This window comes from Xylocopa sonorina, chromosome 9 (genome assembly GCF_050948175.1).
Source record: "Xylocopa sonorina isolate GNS202 chromosome 9, iyXylSono1_principal, whole genome shotgun sequence".
Classification (NCBI taxonomy): domain Eukaryota; kingdom Metazoa; phylum Arthropoda; class Insecta; order Hymenoptera; family Apidae; genus Xylocopa; species Xylocopa sonorina.
In genome coordinates, this window is record NC_135201.1 from 4,532,319 (window position 1) to 4,557,347 (window position 25,029).

At 42.0% G+C, this 25,029-nt stretch overlaps 2 protein-coding genes across 2 annotated transcripts in view; one reads left to right on the plus strand and one right to left on the minus strand.

Annotated features, from left to right (window-relative positions):
• LOC143427458 (acetylcholinesterase) overlaps positions 1-25,029 on the minus strand; it is an 80,438-nt gene that overhangs the window by 50,230 nt on the left and 5,179 nt on the right. The window lies entirely within an intron of this gene.
• LOC143427473 (uncharacterized) lies at positions 19,983-22,179 on the plus strand. The gene is made up of 6 exons (XM_076901644.1): positions 19,983-20,079; positions 20,153-20,222; positions 20,295-20,451; positions 20,549-20,740; positions 21,756-21,864; positions 21,934-22,179. The coding sequence occupies exons 2-6, from the start codon at positions 20,153-20,155 to the stop codon at positions 22,129-22,131; spliced, it is 726 nt and encodes a 241-aa protein (XP_076757759.1). The 5' UTR covers positions 19,983-20,079; the 3' UTR covers positions 22,132-22,179.

The window sequence follows — 25,029 nt, forward strand, 5'->3', positions numbered from 1 at the left end:
TAAAATGAAACTTCGATTTTTCTGTGGATTGTAATATTTAGATGAGCTTTCAAGAAAAATTGTGAAGGTTGCTTTAGAAACCCGTTAGGGTGTGTAGAAGGGTAGCAAAAATCGGTTGCAGTATTCTAGGAAATCCAAACTGGTCACGTTGATATCATTTTTTAAATGAAACTTTTCTGTTTCTAAAGATTGTAATATTTGGATAAGCTTTCAGAAAGAATTGTGGGGGTTGCATTTAAAACTCGCCAGGGTGTGTACAAGGGTAGCAAAAATCGGTCGCAGTATTCTAAGAAATCCAAACTGGTCACGTTGATATCATTTTTTTAAATGAAAGTTTTCTGTTTCTGTGAATTGTAATATTTGGATGAGTTTTCAGGAAGAATTGTGAGGGTTGCTTTAGAAACCCGTTAGGGTGTGTAGAAGGGTAGCAAAAATCAGTCGCAGTATTCTAGGAAATCCAAACTGGTCACGTTGATATCATTTTTTTTTTAAATGAAACTTTTCTGTTTCTGTGGACTGTAATATTTAATTGAGCTCCCAGGAAGAATCGTGGAGATTGCATTAGAAACTCACCCCTTTGCGAACCTAATTTTTGCATTAGAAACTCACCCCTCTGCGAAACTCAAGACCAAAACAAACAATAAACCCACCACCAAACAGTTAAACTAAATTCATCGACTACCTCTGAGAGAAATAAATCCATCTGCCACGACCATCGACACCCTACCAGAGCAACCCTTACCAATGCCATTATCACAGCCATCCGATCGACCACTGCGCTTCCTTTGCCGCTAATCGAGCTCGACGCTCGTTTAAGGAGCCACCGATAAATTATCGACTGTTTTCGTATAATGGAAGAAACACAGGATCGAAATCACCGCGATAATGCCAGCCAGAGGACGGGTAGGAGAGACAGAAAGGGGGCGAAGGGAGTGAGAGAGAATGAGAGAGGGTGAGAGCAGGCTCGGTGCACGAAACCGAGCGCCGCATAGGAGAAAGACAAAGGGGTGGTTTGGGAGTCGGTGGTGACCTAGAGATGTCACTGGGTTAGCGTGCCCATAGGCCATCCATAACCCTGATACCGGTGATACAGGCTCGGTTTTAGCCTGTCATAGGCTGGCGTGCAGCCCTGCAGATACAACGGCGCATCTACATACGAACGTTTCACGTCCCACTTAAGCGTTCTTTCGGGTACCGCGATTGCACGCAACCTTTGAGCCAAACTCCCCCTCTGGAAACGGTTTCCGATAGGGGCGATCGAATCGATTTGCACGTGTCCCTCGCGATTTTTCATAATTCAATCGCTCCCTCAAATGTTTTACTTCGACAGCCTTAAATGGACCTCTACATATTTAAGTCTGTTGGTTATTTTATTTTTCTATGTGGGGATGATAGCGAAAGTTCTTTGCGAATATCTCAGAAACTGCAAAAGACTAGTAATAGTCAAATTAAAAATAAGAAAAGAAGAAAAGTTACTCAGAATCATATGTTCAAGTCATAGGTGACTTAAATATTTAAGTCTGTTGGGTCTTTCATTTTTCCATATGGGGATGATATGTGTAGAGAAAAATGATAATTTTTGGATATATACACGAGTGAAGGTTTTTTACAAATATCTCAAAAACTGCAAAAGACTAGCAATAGTCAAATTAAAAATAAGAAAAGAAGGAAAGTTACTCAGAATCATATGTTCAAGTCATAGGTGACTTAAATATTTAAGTCTGTTGATTCTTTCATTTTTCTATATGGAGATGATATGCGTAGGAAAAGAATGATGCTTTTTCGATATGTGAATGAGTGAAAGTTCTTTACAAATATCTCAGAAACTGCAAAAGACTAGCGATAGTGGAATTAAAAATAAGGGATGATGAAAAGTTGCTCAGAATCATATTTTCAAGCCATAGGTGACTTAAATATTTAACTCTATTGGTTCTTTCATTTTTCTATATGGGGATGATATGTGTAGGGAAAAAATTATGCTTTTTGAATATGTACACGAGCGAAAGTTGTTTACAAATATCTCAGAAAGACTAGCAATAGTCAAATTCTAAATGCAAAAGACTAGCAATAGTCAAATTAAAAATAAGAGAGGAAGAAAAGTTGCTCAGAATCATATTAAGCCATAGATGACTTAACCAGTTAACTGTGGAATTTAGTTCCAAAAGATCAGCCACAGGGTGCGGAATTAAAAACAAGCAACGACGTGTATACACGTCAAACGCACTTAACTGGTTAAATATTGAAGTCTGTTGGTTCCATCACTTTTCTATATGAGCATGACATGTGTAGAGAAAAAACAATACTTTTTGTATATATACACAAGCAAAACTTAATACAGCAATCACAAAAATCCTCTACAACTACCTCAGAAACTACAAAAGACCAGCAATCGAACAAAAAAAAAAAAAAAACTTACATCTACATAATGATATCTTCGCTAAAACACATGTAAATGAAGCCAGAGCCTCTTCGCCGCTAAACACCAGCTCAACCAATCCCGTATCGCGATACAGAATTAATTAACTCGTCGAACGCGAGGCTCGCGTCGACAATCGCGCCCTGCGTTCCAAGAAGAGCGAAGGCGGGCGCGAATGTAATTACAGCGAGAGCAAAAAGCAAAAAAAAAAAAAAGAGAAAAAGCGTAGAAACATCGCGATGAAAGGGTTGCAGGGCGAGTACCGCGAAAACCCATTCATTCGCGCTCAGCAGGAAGCTCTATTAGCGACGATCCGCGGCGACGTGTCCCGTCGTTTCTCTCCTCGGGCACCGCGAAATGGGGACGGTGTCAGCGCCTACGCGCGCGTACCGCACGCGGAATCCGTCAGCGGTTCCGTAATGAGAATATCGACCGCGATAAACCCGGCTCCGCCTGGATTAACTTTCGATTCGCTGCCACGGGGACAGGGAGCCCTGTTTCGAGGCCCTCGTTCCGCTAATTATCCCTGGGGGCACGTCGCGGGATTGCTTTGCCATTGATTTCGGCTTAAGAGCCGCGTCGCGAGTGCCCAGGATCGCTACTGAAAGAAACTGCTGCGAGGATACACGGAAATTCGAATCTTCTCGAAGGAAATCAGTAACTAGGATGGTTCAAACTCATCATAGCTTTCTGAGAAATACACGTCTTTTTGAGATATACTATTAAAACAGAAATTCCCCATTGCTGAGAGACGTTAGCAATTAAAAGTATTGTTAGAACATTGCTATTTTCTGCAAAGAGTTACAATACTTAAAGTATTTCAGAGACACTAAATAAACTTAACCCTTTGCACTTGGATATTTCCTCTGAGAGAACGTCAGCATAGATTACTGATTTACGGAGGTTAAACTTTTAGAAATTTTAGAAATTTTAGAAATTTTAAGAAACTAAATTGCTTTGCCATTGATTTCGGCTTAAGAGCCGCGTCGCGAGTGCCCAGGATCGCTACAGAAAGAAACTGCTGCGAGGATACACGGAAATTCGAATCTTCTCGGAGGAAATCGGCATTGGTTAGCAACTACGATGGTTCAAACTCATTCTTGCTGAGAAATACACGTCTACTTGAGATATATTATTAGAACAGAAATTCTCCATTGCTGAGAGGCGTCAGTAATTAAAAATATTGTTGGAAACTGCAAAAGATTAGTATTCTATTTCTGCAAAGAGTTAAAGTACTTAAAGTATCCCAGAGACCCTAAATGAACTTGGCCCTTTGCACTCATATGTTCCCTCTGAGAGGACATCAGCATAGATTACTGATTTGCAAAGGTTAAACTAATTCCATCGCAGCTTTCCCAGAAACACATGCATCCCTCGAGTTTTCTATTGAAACTTTAGAAATTTTAAGAAACATCAGCATTGATTACAGATTTACAGAAGTTCAACTAATTCCACGACCGCTTTTTCAAAAACACATGCATCCCTCGAATTTCTCTATCGAAACCCAAACTTTGCATCGCTGAAACACGTTATTAATGATATACAAACAATTACAATTCCATCTACTCTGGCAATACTTTTTGCCATTAAAGTGCGAGAAGGAGCCAAGAGCAGGGGGTTAAACGATCGTCGAGGTTGGAAGCGAAGAGGGTGGAAGAGAAGAATGGGCCATTCGTGGCGACTCGTTCGAGAGCGAGTTCCACGCTGGCATCGGGTTTCCAGCGATTAAAACGAAAGCAGGGTGGACGCGAGAGCGAGCGTGCCAGTCGAGCAGCAACTGCCTTGTCACGTGTCGGCATAATCGCGCGGGTCTGCCCTCCCACTGTTGTTCCTGGCTGACAATGCCGCGGAAATTTTCGGTCGTCGCATGAATTTGGCAGGAACAATGTATCACGTTTCAGGCAGCGGCGTGGAGGAGGCAACAGGGCGGAGGGCAGAACCGCAACGTATCTGCAGTCTCTGCGCCGCGACGCACACATTTCGAGGGGGAGAGTTGTGTCGTGCACTAAAATGAGTCACAAGTTCCTTCGATAGCTTTATTCTGCTATTTTTCTGATCCTCACCTCCGATTCTGAATCTCTGTCTTCTAACTTGTCAAATGTGTATCTACCAATCTTTACATTTGCTTACTTTTGCTTTTACGTTTCTGTTATTTTGCTATTTCTGATCTTCGCCGCCAATTCTGAATCTCTGTCTTCTAACTTGACAAATGTGTATCTACCAATCTTTACGTTTGCTTACTTTTGCTTTTACGTTTCTGTTATTTTGGTATTTCTGATCTTCGCCGTCGATAGCTTTATTCTGCTATTTTTCTGATCCTCACCTCCGATTCTGAATCTCTGTCTTCTAACTTGTCAAATGTGTATCTACCAATCTTTACATTTGCTTACTTTTACTTTTACGTTTCTGTTATTTTGCTATTTCTGATCTTCGCCGCCAATTCTGAATCTCTGTCTTCTAACTTGTCAAATGTGTATCTACCAATCTTTACGTTTGCTTACTTTTGCTTTTACGTTTCTGTTATTTTGCTATTTCTGATCTTCGCCGCCAATTCTGAATCTCTGTCTTCTAACTTGTCAAATGTGTATCTAACAATTTTTACGTTTGCTTGTAAACATTTTCTTGCACCCTTGTACGTTTCTGTGATTGGCCACCGTACATATTCTGGCAAACCAATCACCTTACTTGTTTGTGTTTTGTTCTTTACAGTTGTAATTAAATTTGTATTAATTGTCTGTGATGCAAAAGGTCTTAAATTAACTATACCTTTTAAATTAATTATACCCTTTTAAGATGTTCTATTGTATTATGCAAGAAAAAACATAGGAATCCATTTGAAAAAATGAAGGTGATCTTCAAATACCTCCACTTACGAAAAAACTATTTTCGCCGACGGATGAGTCCTTTTGTACTGTGCAATTTTGCATCAGCAAAAATTTCTGTGAAACTTATAGTTTCGAAGATATTTGAGGTGCCAATAGTTACTACCCCACTCTGTGTATTTCTGAATTAAATTTTTCAACCCTTCAACTAGTAAAAATTCTTTAATAAATCACCTTAAACAATTCGAATAAATATCAATACAAAAGGTCTTCAATTAATTATACCTTTTATCATATATTCTTGAATTAAATTCTTCAACCCTTCATCTAATAAAAATTCCTAAATAAATCACCTTAAACAATTCGAATAAAAAGAGCTGGATTATTTTCAGAAAAATAGTCGAATACAAATACGTAAGAACAAACGTGTAAAAAAAATGCGAAACTCGAGATGAATTCCATCGTCGAACGTAGAAATTGCAGAACGCGAAACCAAGGATGGAAGCCCACCAACGGAAGTTCTAGCAAAGAGAGCGGAAAAGAATTGGAGGGCGGCGCGGACGGTACCAAAAGGATCAGGACTCTGATATCGCGGCAGGGTGATCCTTGACCCGGTTGCTCCGCGACCAAGCCAAATATTAACCCGACCCGTGCACTCAGGTCCGAAGTCTGTCTTTAGGAAGTCGTTAAAACGTGCTGGCTCCTCTTCTCGACACCGTTTCACGATTCGTCGCTGCCTCTCGCTCTCTGATGTGCATTCAAATAATAACGACAGGGCAAGGGGTGTCCGCATCCCCTCAAGCGTCCAACCCCCGTTTACGATCGCGCCACGGTGTCGCGTTTCCGTTCGAGCGACGCGAATCAATTTCTACGATTGTTCGTTCGTTAAGCCGCGTGCTTAACGCGTATCGATCGCTCGAAACTTTCCGCGCGATGCGAGGAATGCTAATGACGGTTGTGCACGCTTTAACGAAGGGGTTGCAAGCGATCTCGAAAGGGGTGGATTGTGCGAGAGACCAGTTGAAACTGCACGGAGATTCGAGAAAAGACAGCTGATGTTTATGGGGTGCGTGGAGTGGATCATGGTGACGGGGTGGTTTCGAGTGGGGGGCTGAAAGGGGTGCAACTGAGTTACTGTTCGAGCACTTGAGATTAACTTGAGAACTGTGGACATAGAAAGGAATTAAGTGTATTGCAATTTAATGAAAAGAAAAGATACAAATTTGAAAATTTGTTGTGATGTATGTTTGTTTGAAAGACTGCAGTGGTGGTGCATAGAGGAGTATAATTTTTTGTTGCATTGATAATTGATTATGGGGTGCGTGGAGTGGATCATGGTGACGGGATGGTTTCGAGTGGGGGGCTGAAAGGGGTGCGACTGAGTTACTGTTCGAGCACTTGAGATTAACTTGAGAACTGTGGACATAGAAAGGAATTAAGTGTATTGCAATTTAATGAAAAGAAAAGATAAAAATTTGGAAATTTGTTGTGGCGTGTGTTTGTTTGAAAGACTGCAGTGGTGGTGCATAGAGGAGTACGATATCATTTTTTGTTGCATAGGTAATTGATCTGATTGTAAGTGAAAGTGATCAAATGCAAGGTGTTATTAAAGGTGGTATTATTTATACAATAATTCATTGATATTAAGTTTGTATACTTTTCGATATAGTTGTATAAGGCTCGAATACAACGAAATAGATGATAAGGGTGTATTTTAACGTGTTTCTTCTTTGCTAAGAGGAAACATTTAAAATTCTTTCCAAATCAATCCTTAACTATTACTATACGCCATTATAAGTACAACTTGTGTCTACCCTTAAAAAATATCAAATTCATAGTTTATCTGCACCAACTGAGAACGAAGAAAGCGAGAACCCCTAAGATCACTGTCCAATAAAGGATTAATCATTGGCAAAAGATTAAATGGTCAGTATTTCAATCCTTTTTGGTTAGTATTTAAGTTCCAGTATCCATTGAAAATACGTGAAACCTCTAAATAAATACCAATTAGTCAAAAATGCCAAAGACGTTAGTATAAAAATACTAAACGATGACTTTAACTTGGGTTAGTTAGTTAAATTAATTAACAGAACAATATAAAGCAGAAAAAGAACCCAGTGGTTCAGCTACCAGTGGAGGCTTCGCATATTTCTAAAGGACACTGATGTCTCACATCTAAATAACAACGAAAACACATTAAAATATTGACCAAAAGGTATTAAAACACTATACCACTAAAATGCAAACCCAATTATAACTCAAATCGTTCTGTGATGCAGCTGTTACCTCAAAACCTCGACTATCAAAGTTAGTACTGGTCTAACGCATAGATCAAGTTAATCAAAGATTGACGCTTCCTTAAAACGATACTTCATCCCCTAAACAGTAATTATAACCTCGTGAGAAAATATAAAACCGCCAAAATATAGAAAAGTAGGGCTGCTTAAAATTTTAGATGAACTAAACTTTGATCTACGACAGTATAGAAGGGTTAAAAACAGAATTGTAATACGTAAGGGTGCAGTACGAGTAAAAGAAGCGAAAGTATGATGGCCAACGAGCAATGGCGACAGGCTAAGATTCCTCAAACTAATACAGGCGGGTTTGACGGTTCTAATCTTGAAAAATAGCCCAACCACTGTGTCGTAAACCCCGTCGTCGCGTTCCAACGCAACTGGGGAGCAATTAATCTTAACTTCGAAGTCTCGTGGCTGGTTGATATGCACGGCGAAACTTGAAACTCGCGCAGTCAAAGTTGGCGAGGGGGTGAAGTGTCGGTTCGAGCCAGACACGGAGACTTGAATACTTCTATGCGGCTCGATCGACTCGTCGTTGCCTTCCTTTCTACGTTTTAGACGATACCTGATCCCTCTCGATCGGTTGACCTCGAAAATCGGAGGAGACTGCTGAGGGCGCTCGAGGGAGAGGCTTTGATGTCGAAAATCGTGCGATTTCTAATAATTTCTCGTGGTTTTCTCGTTCGTGTACGTAGAAATTACTTGCATTATTTGTAGTAATATTAGAAATAGTTTTTGAGTAGAATAAATTGTAAATTTCTGTAAGTTTCATTTCTTTAGTGTTATATGTACTGTATCGTTCTATCGACAATTTATTATGCAATTAAAATAATTATTTACTGCTATTCGCGTAACAAAATATAGAAACTTAAACGTTATTTGCATTATTTGTAGTAATTAGTCTTTGAACAGAATAAACTGAAAATTTCTGTGTCTCATTTGTTTAGTGTTATATGTACTGTATCGTTCAACTGACAATTTATTATGCAGTTAAAATAATTATTTACTGCTATTCGCGTAACAAAATACAGAAACTTAAACGTTTGTATATTTAAAAAATAACAGAATACTTTTGTATATACAATGTCTCTTTATTATATCTTCTGCTATTTTTCGTTAGAAACAAATTTCGATTTACTTCCTCAAATGCAAGCCCCCAATTTAGAATAAAAACTCGTTCGAGAAGCTATATATTTTCTGAAGTGTTAATAATTCAGACTGAACAGTTTCGAGTGGCCAAGTAGCGAAAGCTTGGACCAACGTCCTCGCAGAAACAGCATCAGCCCTGCTCGTTCGTGGAACAAACGGTCGTTGGGCTCGCGTCTAGCCACGCAGTGACATCAAAGCGTCTGACGAAAAGCTCGAGCCTCTCGACAGATTGAAAAGCTGTCGGGACGCCGACGACTCGGATAAGTCGAGTGTTAATCGGCAGGCTCAAAGGAGAGCGCGAGCGCGACCAGTCTCCTCTTCTTCCGAGGGCTTTCCCGCTCTCCTCGAAAGCACTCGTGGCCGGTGCTTGCGACGTTAACATGGCTGAAAAATATTTTCCGTCCCACGGAAGCGAGCAACGACATCGAGGGCCGGAACAATCGGCAACAATACGCGACGACACACGCGAGAACCGCGATTTTCTCCATTCTACTCAACTATACTTCTTCGCGACTTAAAACACTTCTATGAACTCTGAAACAGAGCGTTCTTGGCATTGCTAACTAAATTAGAAAGTTAATATTAACGTCGATAGATGGGATTTGATTTTAATTCGCACGAGATGCGAGTTGCGTTCAATAGGGTATTTAACATGGTTTAAAGCTTTTACTACGAGTACTTAAGGCGATATCGCTCTCGACGAATTTTCTAGTGAGCAAGAAATTCGAAAAAAGGGTGAGATTGTAAAATCATCAGGTGTCCGATTAGACCCCCACGCGAAATCTCCTCTATTTTACCTAACTATTCTTGTTCACGATTTAAAATACCTTTATGAACTCTGCAACAGAGTGTTCTTGGCATCGCTAACTAAATTAGGAGTTCGATATTATCGTTGAAGGGTGTGGATTTGATTTTAATTCGCGTGAGATGCGAGTTGCGTTCAATAAGGTATTTAACATGGTTTAAAGCTTTTACTACGAGTACTTAAGGCGATATCGCTCTCGACGAATTTTCTAGTGAGCAAGAAATTCGGAAAAGGGATGAGATTGTACAATTGTCGGATGTTCGATTGGACACCCATGCGAAATCTCCTCTATTCTACTCATCTGCCCTTATTCGCGACTTAAAACACCTCTACGAACTCTGCAGCAAAGCATTCTCAATATTGTCAACCAAATTAGGAATTCAATATTATCGTCGATAGATGTGAATTTAATTTTAATTCGCTTGAGATATAAGACGCATTCAATAAGGCACCTAGCACGGTTTAAACCCGTTACTTGATCTATACGCTCGAATATCGCTCTCGACGAGTCTCCAAGCGATCAAGAAATTCGAAAAAGGAGTGTTTCATCGTAAAATCGTCGAGTGTTCGACTGCACCCTCACACAAAATGGTAGCTCGACCAACATCGAAGAGAATTCGCGACGGTAATTATGGTAATTTTAATTCGCCTGAGATGCGAGTCGCATTCAAGCGACTAAACTAAACAGTGCGACCTAGCACTTTTAGTTTAAACCCGTTACTACGCGAGTACTTAAAACGATATCGTTCTCCACGAGTCTCCAAGCGATCAAGAAATTCGAAAAAAGGGTTGTTCCATCGTAAAATCGTCGAGTGTTCGATTGGACCGCCACGCAAAATGGTAGCTCGACCAACATTGAAGAGAATTCGCAACGATAACACCGTCGATCCGTTATCCAGCCGCGGAATCGCCCTGTCGAAGCTCGTTACGGTCGCTCGGCACGGCCGCTCGGCCTCGGCTCGTGTTCGACGCGGGTTCACCAGTGGCAATGCGTCGGAAACTGCTGCAGCCGCAATGCAGCTCCGTTGCAAGGAAAAATCGTTGGTGGCCGGATGCACTTGTTCCTTTTTCACCCCTCGATTCTTTCGCTTACACGGCCATTCACGGCTCGCCCTATCTGCGAGCGACCGCTCGCTCTTCCGGAACGATCGATGACACCGAACGTACGCGCGATCTCGCGCGGCATCGATCTTCCTCGACGCGACCACTTCCTCCTCTTCGAGCAACCAAGGCTGTAAAACCGTTTTATGGGGACCAGCCAGAGGAAAAAACTGAGACTCGTCCTGCTGGGAGATGGAAAGTCGTGAAGAGAGAGAGAGAGAGGAGCTTCTTAGCTTCTTAGTTGAGGAACAACGATACTCGACGATTTTTCTGGAGGTTATAAGGTGAACTGATCAGATTCGATGTATATCCAACGCGAAAATTGACATAACGATGGTAATTGTGTTTAATAAAGAGAGAAGGAGCTGGAAGATCGCACCACTAGTCTTCTCGCATTTTCAGAAGACAAAAACTCTGACCAAAATCGTTCGAAACGCACCATTTTCTACAATTATATCCATATTTCCCTCCAAACATTTCAAGAACCAAAGAAATGAAAATCAACGTAATTGTGTTTAATAAGTAGAGAAGAAGTTGGAAGATCGCACGCCTAGTCTCCTCGTATTTTCAAAAATAAAAACTCTGACCAAAATCGTTCGAAACGCACCATTTTCTACAATTGCTATCCATATTTCCTTTCAAACATTTCAAGAACGAAAGAAACGGAAATCGACGTAATTGTATTTAATAAATAGAGAAGGAGCTGCAAGATCGCACCCCTAGTCTTATTAATCATTATTATTTTCAAGAACCAAAGAAACGAAAATCGACGTAACAATGGTAATTGTTTCATAAACACAGAAGTTGAAAAATCGCACTCCTAATCTTAATAATTATTATTAGCTTCAAGAACCAAAGAAATCTCATATTTTCAGAAGCTAAAACTCTGACCAAAATCCTTCAAAACACCCCATTTCCCACAATTCCGTCCATACTTCCCTCAAACTTCTCAAGAACCAAAAAAAAACAGTACAAAGACAATCAAGGCGACGTCGAAGAGGTTCTTCGAACGAGAACGCGACGAGGCGGTCAGAATAGGGGTGGGTTAGGAAACGAGGAAGCAAAAACTCTGACCAAAATCGTTCAAAACACCCCATTTCCTACAATTCCATCCATACTTCTCTCAAACTTCTCAAGAACCAAAAAAAAACAGTACAAAGACAATCAAGGCGACGTCGAAGAGGTTCTTCGAACGAGAACGCGACGAGGCGGTCAGAACAGGGGTGGGTTAGGAAACGAGGAAGCAAAAACTCTGACCAAAATCGTTCAAAACACCCCATTTCCCACAATTCCATCCATACTTCTCTCAAACTTCTCAAGAACCAAAAAAAAAGCAGTACAAAGACAATCAAGGCGACGTCGAAGAGGTTCTTCGAACGAGAACGCGACGAGGCGGTCAGAACAGGGGTGGGTTAGGAAACGAGGACCAGCTTGTCGGGCAAGAGGCGTAACGAATATCACGGGTCGAAAATTGCTCGGTTTAATCCGCCACGGCGGCGATTTACGAACGGTCGTCGTCACGCGATGTGCCACCCGAAACGGTATAAACAGTCACGTGTCAGCTGACACAAAGCTCCGAGGAAAAGGGGCCGCGGATTGCTGAGGGGTGGAAGGTGAACGTTGAAGAGGGGGGGGGGGGGTGGTAAGTCGTGGCGGATAGGAAAGGATAGATTAACCTGATTAGATAAGGATCCGAGGAGAATGTGGCGGGCATAATAGAGACCAGGGGGTGGTTGGCTGCAGGTGCGACGAGGGGTGGTTGCGGTCCTCGACTAACCCTCCCCCTCGCATTCGATTCCATCCTTCTGCGCTTTTTCTCTCTTCGTTTGACAAATTACTCAGAGGCCAGCCTTTTTTTTCTTTCTCTTCATTTCCGTAGCTTTTGCGAGGGGAACTTTTAATTCTCATTTGGCAACAGTTGCGAGTAGTTGCTGTGCCCCAAGGAGAGGGGAAGTGTTTGCGATTTGGTAATTGTGGGATAAATTTTGTTCGCATCGTGGATTACGTTTGATAGTTGTATTTATATGGATGTTTTTTTTTTAATTGTATCGATATAATAGGGACCAGGGGTGGTTGGCTGCAGGTGCGACGAGGGGTGGTTGCGGTCCTCGACTAACCCTCCCCCTCGCATTCGATTCCATCCTTCTGCGCTTTTTCTCTCTTCGTTTGACAAATTACTCAGGGGCCAGCTTTTTTTTCTTTCTCCTCATTTCCGTAGCTTTTGCGAGGGGAACTTTTAATCCTCATTTGGCAACAGTTGCGAGTAGTTGCTGTGCTCCAGGAAGGGGGAAATGTTTGCGATTTGGTAATTGCGGGACGAATTTTATTCGTATCGTGGATTACGTTTGATAGTTGTATTTATATGGATGTTTTTTTTTTTTAAATTGTATCGATAGTTGGATGGGTTACGAATTTGGGAGTTTGAATATTTCCGGGTGCGTGCGCTTTTGTTTCAAGTGTTGCGAGTTGTCTAGATGATTGACGCTGATTGACGTCCATCTGGCGATTTTTCGGCTCTGTCGATTGTGCTTTTCTATAGTTAATTTGAATTTGAAACACGTTCGTATATTCTTGTGACACTGAAATTCTCTTCCCTTTTCTTTTTTAATATATTTTTAGTACGTACCTAAAAGTTTTAATTTAATTTCAATAAACGTTGAAGATATTGTGCAACGATTTCACTAAACATTATGTATTCTATATTACTTAATCAATAATTTATTAAATAATCAAAGTACTTATTTACTGCTCTTTACATTGTTAACACTAAAAATTCCAATTCCTCTTTTCTTCTTTTAGTATTTCAATATATTTCCAGTACTTAAAAATTTATATTTAATTTCAATAAATGTTAAATATATCATTCAAAAATTTCACTAAACATTATATATCCTATATTACTCAATCAATAATTTATTATATAATCAAAGTACTTATTTACAGCTCTTCACATAGTTAACATTAAAAATTCCAATTCCTCTTTTCTTCTTCTAGTATTTCAATATATTTGTAGTACTTAAAAAATTTATATTCAATTTCAATAAACGTTGAAGACACCATTCAACGATTTCGCATTATTTTTGAATAATCAAAGTACTTATTCACTGCCCATCGCATTGTTAACACTAAAAATTCCAATTTCTCTGTTCTTCTTGCACGCGTACTACGACCGCTATTTTTTAATACAAAGGTTTATTGCAGAGGACGTCGAAAAGGTCAGTTCCGTGGAAAAGAGGCGGAATAACGGGCGACTAAAGTAGAAGGCGACGTGCCTCTGCTGAGGCGGAACTGCAGACGCGAGCAGATCCGCGACGATAACGAATAAAGGCCAATGTCCTTATCAGGCCGTTGATCTCGCTGCTCGTCGATATCGAGATGTGCTTCCTTTTTCAGGGGACATTAACAAACGGACCACGCATTTCCCGTCGATAACGCTAAACGCGACCCACGAATCAGAGCCCTCGACCCTGAGGAACAGCCGTTAGGGGTGGCTAATTGCTGACTCGCTCGCGAGAACCAGAAAACCACCCTCGTCTCTGTCCAGAATTACGCTCGATCCGCGAAGCTACGTTTTATATCAACGTGGATAACGAATGGTGGATGCGCTCGTCGAAAAATATTCGCGGTTACCAAGGAAATGCGCCGCTGGCGGTATGGCGATCGTTAACTCGTTAATTAACTCGCGGAAATGCGAGCTCGTTGCGAGGCACTGTGCGTGGAGAGCTTTAATCCGGAGATTTATGCAACGCGGACCGTATAAATATTGTAGTCGACGTACGCGCGATTTTAATAAAATTCCCTGAATTATTGGGGGACGATTGTTAAGTGGAGACAGATACGAGGGGGTTGAATGGTGTTAATTAATTATGAACTTCGTGGCTGGTGTAAAATGTCTTCCGTTTTTTGCGAAATCTTTTTTCACACTCGAGAGAAGTACTGTGCAATATAAAGGTAAGAAGAAGGTTCGAGAATTGGGGATAATTGAGAGTGAGGATGTGATTGTCTTCGAATAGTGGCGCAGAGAACTGAAGAAAGTTCAGAGGACAAGGATTGTCGATACTCGAACTGTGTTACGCGATGGTTAACTTTATTTTGTAGAGTACTTCTTTCTAGTTTAAAAAAAGGTTTGATCGAAAATGGAAGACACTTTGTAACGTCCATAATTAATTAATGCTACTCAACGTCTCGTATTTGTCTTTATATACGTCTTGAAAGAGAGAGAGGCAGATGATACTCATTTTGGGGTGTAATTTTCATTCTTCTGATCGAAAATTAAAAAAAGAATATATATATAAATTTAATAAAAAAGAAGACTCAACGAAACTCGCATCTGAAAACGAATCTGAAAGCACTATGTATTGACCACTTCAAATAATTTCACAAAGAACAATCTATTTAAATTTTTATTTTAATTAAAATAAGTTTATTTTATGTATAAAAAAATTTTTTTTTTCCTTTTTCATAAAATGTGATATTGCGATATAACACTGTGCACCAATCATTTTAAACAGAATATTGTTTTAATAACCTCCATGAATAATTTGGATGCCCGTTACAAGTCGTCAGTCGAACGTCACTGATGTTCCAATGCGACAACTTAAGCAAAACGATGATGCAAATGAGTTAAAAATCGCGTGCGGATAAACATCGAAAAGGAACAATTTTTTGTACCCATAAGAAAATTGATCTCGCCCTCAACAAGTACTGCACATACGATCGACATTTTGATATCGAAACAAGTCGTCAGTCGAACGTCTCTAATGTTCCAACGCGACAACTTAAGTAAAACAATGATGCAACTGAGTTAAAAATCGCACGAGAGATTATAGATTATAAACAACGAAAAGGAAGAATTTCGCGTACCCATAAGAAAATTGATCTCGTCCTTAACAAGACGCTACCACCAAGCGTGTGTCGCGTCTGCACAGGGCGGCGAGTCGCATTAACGGTGCATTGATTCCGTCCGCGGGGGGTGAAAAATAGTCGGGCAACGGTAGGAAATGCATAATTGTGGAGTCGAGCGTAGTTAGGTCACGGTTTCTATTTTTAGTCGGCGCTGATTGCGAGTTCAAACGAAAGCAAAGGCCGCGAAGGTGTGTGCCCGACGTTTACTTTACACCGTCCGCTCCGCTGTCTGCCGGCACTTCTTCCAACCCCCTCCCTTCGCCACCTCAGGGTACGCGAAAAAAAGCAAAAAAAAGAAAACAGAAACGTACTGCTCTCTTTGCGAAGCTTTCGACGCGACCCTCGATCCAACGAAGCTTCGACGCGCGAAACCATTGGGAAACGTTCTCCACGCGAGCACCCCTGCTCCTCCACGTGTTCAACCCTGTGTAATCGTCCCTTGAGAAGCAGAATCGAAGAGGATCGCTCGAATCGCCTCGTTTGGGAGTTCAGTTGGTCGACTAGTACAATTTGTCTGTCGAAAACTGTGTTTCGTTCGGCTGTTACGCTATCTGGATAAGCGCACCCTTATCTAGCGCAAATAAGTGGACGTCAGAAGCCACTCGACAGATAGCGCGTCGAGTGCTTGCTAGAGCTGGCTGCTCGTAATTTCTGCTCGATCGCTGCGATCGGTTTCGTTGATGTTCGCGCGACAACTGAGGGTGATTTGTTTTTTTTTTTTTTTTTTTCTTTTTAAAGGAGTGTACATGCAGTTGGGGTAACAGGCTCGACGGTAAAAGGCGAACCTCCCGCGAGTCGAGTGCGATCGATTTTTCTATTCGAATCTTACCGAGCACCCCGTTTCCAGCAGCCCCCAATTCACCATGCTCCCGATTCATCGTCTTCCATTCGCGGACTGCGCCTCCACGGCGACCCTCTTAAGCGACGCGAGTGCAAAGTGCGTGGAATATTAAAAAGCTGCACCGTTTTCTTCGTTTTCTTCTTTATTTCGCCAGAAATTCCGGATAAAGTAGCCGTTCTTTGGAAGGGATGAGAGCGTGAGAAATTCTACCCCTTCTGTGCTGGCGCACTTTACTAACCCTTCACACTTCTTAAATATCTGACTTGGGATGACGAAACCCTAGTTGAAACTAAATACAATAACAATAATAATACCTTGGGTAACCACGATTTAAATTGCCCAAGGCACAAAATAACTTTGGAATTCTAAAAAAAGAGCGGTTAAAAATTGATCGTCTTTGTCTATTGCAGAAGAGGGAGCATTCAGAGCTCTGAAATTCACTATAACTTTTGCAAATCTAAAGAAAAACGGTTAAAAATTGATCGCGTTTGTCTATTACAGAAGAGGAAGCATTCAGAGCTTAGAAATTCGCTATAACTTTTGCAAATCTAAGAAAAAACGGTTAAAAATCGATCGCGTTTGTCTATTACAGAAGAGGAAGCATTCAGAACTTAGAAATTCGCTATAACTTTTGCAAATCTAAAGAAAAAGCGGTTAAAAATCGATCGCGTTTATTTACTACAAAAGAGAAACCATTCAGAGCTTTGAAATTCGCTAGATTCTAATCGCACGATTTTGCATTCGCGAGATTACCGCACGGTTCGAAATCAAAACGAAAATGGCGATCGATCGACGAGGGGGAGGGGGCACGCAGCTATATCGAAAACGCGACGAGATTTACCAGTTTGCCTCCAATAACGAAAATCCCATCCTCGATCTCGAGTGCATCCGGCGAACTTAAGCCTATCGAAATTTATTGCCGGCGCTGGGCGAGCCTGGCCGCCATTAATCCGCGTCGCATATACCTCGATATCCGTTCGCTGATCTTATCGTCGATCCGGTAGCTTTGTCGTCGTAACTCACGCGGACTAATAGGACTATTGCGAGGCAATCTTTGCCAAGGATCGATCTCGTCCCTTAAGCCCCGTCGCCAGGAGGAGAGCGTCCTTTTTAGAGAGGGTTCGAGGGGGGACGCGGTCGAGAGCGATCTACCCTTTATTTCCGAGAGAGACAGCTTAATATCTACAGACGTTGCGTTTTTCTTTTAAAACAAAGAACATAATTAAAATAAATTACTTAGATATTACATACAGCGAACGATGGATAAAAATGGTGGCTCGTGGTACTGGATTTTTAATTTGAAAATTGTTTCGCAGGCATTATGGTAGGAACCAAGGTTAAAAGTTTAAGAAATATCGAAATCTCTTGAACTAAAGTAATAAGAAAATTGTTTGAAATTCTATATATAAGGAGTGAGGATATTTCTGGAAATATAGACCGCATCTTTGGTCCGTAAGTTTACCATCTCATCTACGCGCGATTCTATTCCTGAAACGAAAAAAAACGATCCGTTTATTAGAACACCAGCCTTGTCTAAGCCCTGCAGCCTTCTCGAACGAAAATCGTCCTTAATTAAAAACCGTCCAATCGCGCAGAGGAGTATCACCGCTGGCTGTGAATGATAAAACGCGACAGGACCCTGCAGAGGCGAAAAACTCTGTACAAGATGGAACATAGACGAGAAGAACGCTGCAGTGAAAGAGGACGAGGGACGCCGTCCGCGCAACGTGCACCGCCTCCAAAGTACGATCTCTAAACGAAACTGACGAACAAATGACGCGACTGCAATACGCACTTTCCATCCCATTACCCTGACCAACTGCAAAGGGGCTGATCCTCGTCCGCGGCGAAAGAAGACACGCACGAGCGACTCTCCAAGGGGAGATCCGTCGCGACCAACAAGAAAGCAACGATCGAGCGTGAAACGTGCAGGAAAATCAATCCACTCTATCCTCCACGCGACAGACAGCCTCTCTAAAAACTGCCACGCCGGTGTCGCAGGCGACGCAGTTATCGAGAGCAGCTCGCGGAACGTACTTGAACATACAGACTTACGAATTTCCAAGGGAACAAGAGCACCGTCGCTGAAGATCGCGCTGGCCAGCTCGACCAACCACCGCGTCGAGAGTAACGACCAGCAGCCGGGTGGCGATGTTCCAATCGAGAATCGTGCGACGACGATCAGATCCGCTACGCGGTCGTCCTTCTCTGCTGCTTGCGGTGCGTAACAACGCGCTAAAACCACGAGAGAGGTTGGTTTCTCGCGTGCGACGAAACCGAGGACGCGAGCTCGACGGATGGTCCGCGACTATTCGTCACCGGCTGCGATCACCTCGCGTGTCCCGCGAGCGGTCATCGCCAGAATCCCGTGGCTCGACGGCGGCGGGCTACGAAGGAACCTGAGGAACAACGATCGACCACGACGACGTAAATCGCGCTGGCTGAAATGAGGAGGCGAGGCGAGACGCGCGAAGAAGTAGGCCGGTGAACCGTTCAGGCCGCACTGACGAGTCGAGCCGCGGCTAGTAAGGGTGAACTGGCCTGGCATCCCCTCTCACCGTCACCCCATTCTACCCCCACGGCTGCCGGTACGGAGCCTGGCACCCCTCCATCGCCACCCTCCGCCGCCACCCAACGCCACCCTTCGTTTCGTCCACCTCGACGTTCAACCCTCTTCTTCCATCGTCTTTCTCCACCCTGTTATTTCTTCACGAGTTCCGCGTCTTTGGGCCGCGTTCCGCCACCTGCACGCGCGCGTCACCTTCTTTGCTCCTTCCTTGGTGATTTTTAATTCTTTTAATACTTTCGAACGATTTTGAATTGCATGGATGATTCTTTGGGCGATGGAGATGTAATTGTGATTTTTTTATTTTGCAAGGGGTTGTTTTCTTTTTTTTTTCTTTTTTTCGTTATGTTTGATTATTGGCGAGTTTGACGCGGTGGAGAACTGGAGGAACGAAGTCGTCGCGCGGCCTCGTCGAAAGGAAATGCACGCGACTCTGGTTCTGCGGCAGCATCCCTCGACCCGCATCCCCCCGCCGTCCTCGCCGCCCCCTTTTCATTCCGTTTCCCAGGCACCTTATCCCATTCACGATTTACTACGTATCGATAGTTTATTCGCCGGCTTACGGCCTTGCGTCGGACCTTCGTCCTCGTTGCTCCGATTTCAGACTCCCAACGAGCAAGTATTTACGCCATGACGATCGATACCGCGCGAATTTCATGGCCATCTAAAATAGCCTTTTCGGATTTATGGAAATTCACGATTCGCTGGTGGCCAGCGTCGTTCACTGGCGTGTCCCTCTCTGTCGCATCGTCGTAATTGAGATTCCTTATTTTCTTTTTTTTTATCTCTTCGCGTAAACGAAATTTCCGCGTTCGTCGAGTCTGCGACGATAGAACTCGCGACTGGTAATTACGTTGAACTGGCATCGTCGTTGCGTAATTATGGCATCTGCGTTCTTTACAAACGCGGAGAACGAACGGTTTTCGCTGCTGGCACGGTCGTTATTGATTAGAATATCAATTGGTGTACGAAGGCAACAATGGACGGAAGATTGTGACATAACGCCGCGTCCTTCTCAGTCGAATCGACGATCAGACAATCGATCGATCAGATAACTCGGTCTGATAAAAGATACTGAAACTCGAGTGTACGATACCGGCTCGTATATAAGGAACGACGCTCCACCGGGTCAGAGGAATTCCAAGGAACCTGCAACTCGTGTTACTTTACGAAAATCGTGAGTATCTTGCGATACGTGTAACGTGCGAGTCATCGACCGTGATACAGCTGATCTCCGTTTCGATTTCCAGATGCGTGTCTTCGTGCCACTGTTGGCCATCGTGCTGGTCGCCTGCCGCGCGGCGGAAGTCCGCGAGGACCGTAAGTGGAGAACCTTTGTCTCGCGATTACAATGAAACGCCGCGCTAAAATCGTCTACTGTTTGCTCTTAAGAGACAGCCGCCACCTACGCGAAAGGTCAACTCGTTGGACCGCTCGAGAAATTCAAGGATGTCCTCAGGAAGGGGGACGCGAAACTTGGCCTGCCACAGCTCGACCCTTACACGGGGAAACATCTGGACGTGAATATGAAGAGCGAGGGATTGTTCTTGTAAGCAAGAGTTCGATCAACTGATTGGTAAAAGAAACGTGGATCGTTGGCGAGGCTGATCTGATCGAGGTTTTCTCTTCTTCGTTCGCTCGGATAGAATCCAAGGTGCTTTGGACAATGTACGCGAATCTGGCTTGGCTAACTACAAAGTACTTCAGGGTGACTTCACGCTCGTTGGTCTCAAGGTAAACGTCAGTCTTCTCTGGGACCAAATCAACGTCATGACCAAGTACGATCTGAAGGGACTGTTGGGTTCGAACGTTGAATTCTACGGGAAAGGAACCATAGCGTGAGTACTCTTTTCTTCTTTTGTATTAACTGATGGATACAGCAGAGATTGGCGTTCGTAGAAGACGTTCTTTCGTGCCAAGTAACCGCATCTTTGAATAGATTTAGAAAGCTTTGAAACGTGGCACAGAATTTGGACGGGGCTCGATGATCAGACGAGACCTGCCGTATTCATGGTCGGTTTGGTAGGTCTCTGATGTTGGTAACGTGGTATTATTGAGTATCAACGTTCCCTAACTTAGATTCCTGCGTTTCAAAGTGAATTGAAACTTCGTGTTGCCCACTGATTAGGGTCTGAGCAATTCGAATTTCTCGTGTGTTATCTACAACGATAAGCCTTTACAGACATACTCTAACGTCGATATAATTTTTAACTTCTGCTATGCGTGAAAGAAAAGTATTGCGGTGTACAGGATGATTCACTCTACTCGTGTAACGAATTTTCTCAGCTGATACTACACCTCGAAAGCAACAAAAAAGTTTATATAAACCTAGGTCCAATTTGAAAAAATGGCAAAGAGAATTGGAATTTTTGTTTCTTTCAGAGAAACAGGAATTTTACTTATATTATTGATTGTATCTGCCAAACCGTTAATCCCACAAGAAAATGACAAACAATATTGAAAAGAGCATTAAATTTGCTATTATAATAGTCCCCTATTTTAGCCTAAAACTTGAAAACAGCTGGAGTAATAAAAGTTGAAACTTATCTCAAGAGACAAAACGTATAAATTTCAAAAACTTTGATCATCCTAATTAGATAATTAATTTTAGACGTGGAGTGGCAGCAAATTAAGATATAAATAATTCTACAACATCAAACTTTTCTTAATTCTTCCATAGTCAGATAGAACAGCTAGCTTTTTCTACACAGTACTCCAATAAAGATGGTTGTATAATTAATTGAAATGAAAGATAAAAGTTACATTGTTGAATATCTTCGTGATTAACTGTGCAAACCAGAAAACGAAAATCTGATCTAATCTGATTAGAATCTCTCTTCTCTCAATTTTCAGCGCCGTTCTTAAGGGACTCCAAGTGTCCATCGACGTAAAACTTTCCGTAAAGGACGAGCATCTGTACATCGCCCAGATGGTTTTGCACCTCCACATGAAAAAATTGGACGTGAGTATCGCCACGAAATAACTGGTGCTGCGAAAAGAAATCAGGATCTAATCGTCGAAAATCTTCCAGTTCAAGGTCAGCGGAATGTACAACGACCCGGAAATGTCGGATGTCGTGAGCCAAATCGTCTCAGAGCTCGCACCAGGTGTGCTCGACGATTACCAGGATAGACTAATGAACTACTTGACACCGATACTTCAAAACAAAGCGAACAGTATCCTGAAAAACTTCACGATGAAGGACTTAATGGACATAATTAAGGGTTGATTTGCAAATTTGAGCTAATCCTGTCAATTACAATGCACTGAAAAATTAGGATATTTTATTTACTCTTTTTTTATTCCCAAAAGTAATTTATCATTTGCTTCGATGCAAGGCAAAATCGTTCGAACCTCTTAACCGTGATCGTTTCTCTTGAACAATCGCTACGATGAAGGACTTAATGGACATAATCAAGGGTTAATTTGCAAACTTGATCTAATCCTATCAATTACAATGCACTGAAAAATTAGGATATTTTATTTACTCTTTTTTTATTCCCAAAAGTAATTTATCATTTGCTTCGATGCAAGGCAAAATCGTTCGAACCTCTTAACCGTGATCGTTTCTCTTGAACAATCGTTACGATGAATCGAGAAACGCCATTATTTTTTAACGATGAGAAGCGAGCAATAAATCCTCGGATTTTCTTGTCCTCTCGCGACGCGTTCCTTCCGTCGACTAATTCGACCTTAATCCATGAAATCTTCCAACTGTCTTTAGCGAGTGCAATTGTTTGAAAATCGATGGCGAATCGATACATCGAGGGAGATAAACTGCTGGTTGAAGAGCGCATGGAGTTCCACTTAAATTAATTCCTTTTGCCAGCGACTCGAAGGAACGGAGCAATTGTAAGGCGATTGCTCGTTCGAGGAGCGCAGATGATTAAAATCGCGAGACACGGAAAAGGGGTTGGAGCGTGAAAAGTTTTGCAAATTAAAACAGAGTGAGAAAGAGCAGTCATAGAATCTGGCGAGGTTGGCGAGTTGATCGAATTGCCTTCTGAAAAATTGACAAATCCACTGCAAAGTTGACTCGTGGGTTTAATTTTTTTATTCTAAAATTTGCTTCCGTTGCTCGTTGATTTTTCTCGATATCGATTAGAGAATTATGAGGGACATTTTGAGGCGCAACCAGGCGAAGTAAGATGTGCTACGAATTTCTGAAGCGTACGTGAAAATTGCTTACATTTGCGGTGTAGTGGATTGATCGATGGCTCGTTGAACGCGTGGACTTTCGAGCAACAGTTTTTAATGGAAGAATTCACACCTTTCCACCGGATGATTCATCGATAAACATTGTTTTCATCGGCTCAAGGCGAACTCTATTTTTGATTAATCGATCGGATGATTCATTTATATAGAAACTTGCACTTCGTGACGGATAGCATTGAGAATGAATGTGGACTTCGTTGTTTTTTATCCTTTCTTGGACCATCTTTCGTATTAAGAGTCTAAAAAATAGATCTCTGAGGATTTGGTCGAGGAATATTTTCTCTAATTATTAATAGCGTTAATTTCAAGTGGAAGACGTTTAAATTAGCTTCGCTGATATTAAAGGTTTCACGATTTGTTAAATTACATTTCAGTCATTTCCTTTCGTTTTCAATACTAACAAACATAACTCGAGATGCTTGATTGCAAAATTAATCAATCGTAATTCTACACAACTCTGCATCCATCATAATTTTTCACTCGCAGCAGAACAGTAACACGTTTCGATCGATATTAAAAGGAAATGATATGCAATAACAGCAGAATAAATAAAAATAAGTACTCTGACTTCCGTTTTCCACATTCATTCTCGATGAATCATGTCCAAGGATCAGATCGACGATCAAAAATGAAAATCTGCGAATTGATCGGTTCTGGAGCAGCTCGAACGATCAAATCGAGCTCGTCGTGCGAATTCGTGCTCCTCGATCGGCTCAGCTAGAAATGGCACCGCAATTTTTCCAGGAATCGCGATGATGTAACTGCGATTAACGTGGCGTTACGCTATCACTGGAGCGCGCGCGATGGTAGGCCATCGCGTTCGCCAAACGGGCACACGCGCCATTCGCACGACAATAAAACGTCGCGTCGTTCCAGTTCGCCGATCTGTTTTTCTCTTCGATTGCCAAGGCGTAGCCGAGTACCCCGTCACGTAGAAACGCTCACGAATACATATGTCCACGCGTAGGAATTGAAAATTGATGTTTCATCGGAATGGAGAACGCGAAGATGCCACGTTCTCCGAAAAAGTGAAAGCTCCATTCAGATACGCTGATGCGTTCGGTTAGAAATACAGGTTTGAGACTTAATTCATATGGACGTTAATGTATTGTATATGTATACTGTCATTTAAGTATATATAAACGTAGGTAAGTTCATAATTAAAGTCCTAGCGAAGTGGAGAACGCGAGGGTGCTACGTTCTCCAAAAAGTGGAAGATTCATCGAATGACCTCTACGATTAAAAACACAGGTTTGAGACTTAATTCCCATCGATGCGTATGTATATACGTGTCTATAGGTATATATACACATAAGTAAACTAACAATTAAAGTCCTATCGAAGTGGAGAACGCAATGATGCGGAGTTCTCCAAAAAGTGGAAGTTTCATCGAGTACACTGACCTCTTCGATTAAAAATACAAGTTTGAGACTTAATTCTCACCGAAGCGTATGCACGTACGTGTCATATAAGTATATATGCACATGAGTAAACTAACAATTAAAGTCCTATCGAAGTGGAGAACGCAATGATGCGCAGTTCTCCAAAAAGTGGAAGTTTCATCGAGTACACTGATCTCTTCGATTAAAAACATTAGTTTGAAACTTAATTCCCATCGAAGCGTATGTATACACGTGTTTATAAGTATATACATATACAGAAACATTCACAATTAACGTCCTATCGAAGTGGAGAACGCAAGTATGCGATGTTCTCCAAAAAGTGGAAGATTCATCAAGTACACTGATCTCTTCGATCAGAAATACAGGTGTGTGACTTAATTCCTGACGTGTCGCGTGTATATACGTGTTTATAAGTATATACATATACAGAAACATTCACGATTAACGTCCTATCGAAGTGGAGAACGCAAGGAAGCGATGTTCTCCAAAAAGTGGAAGATCCAGACAGA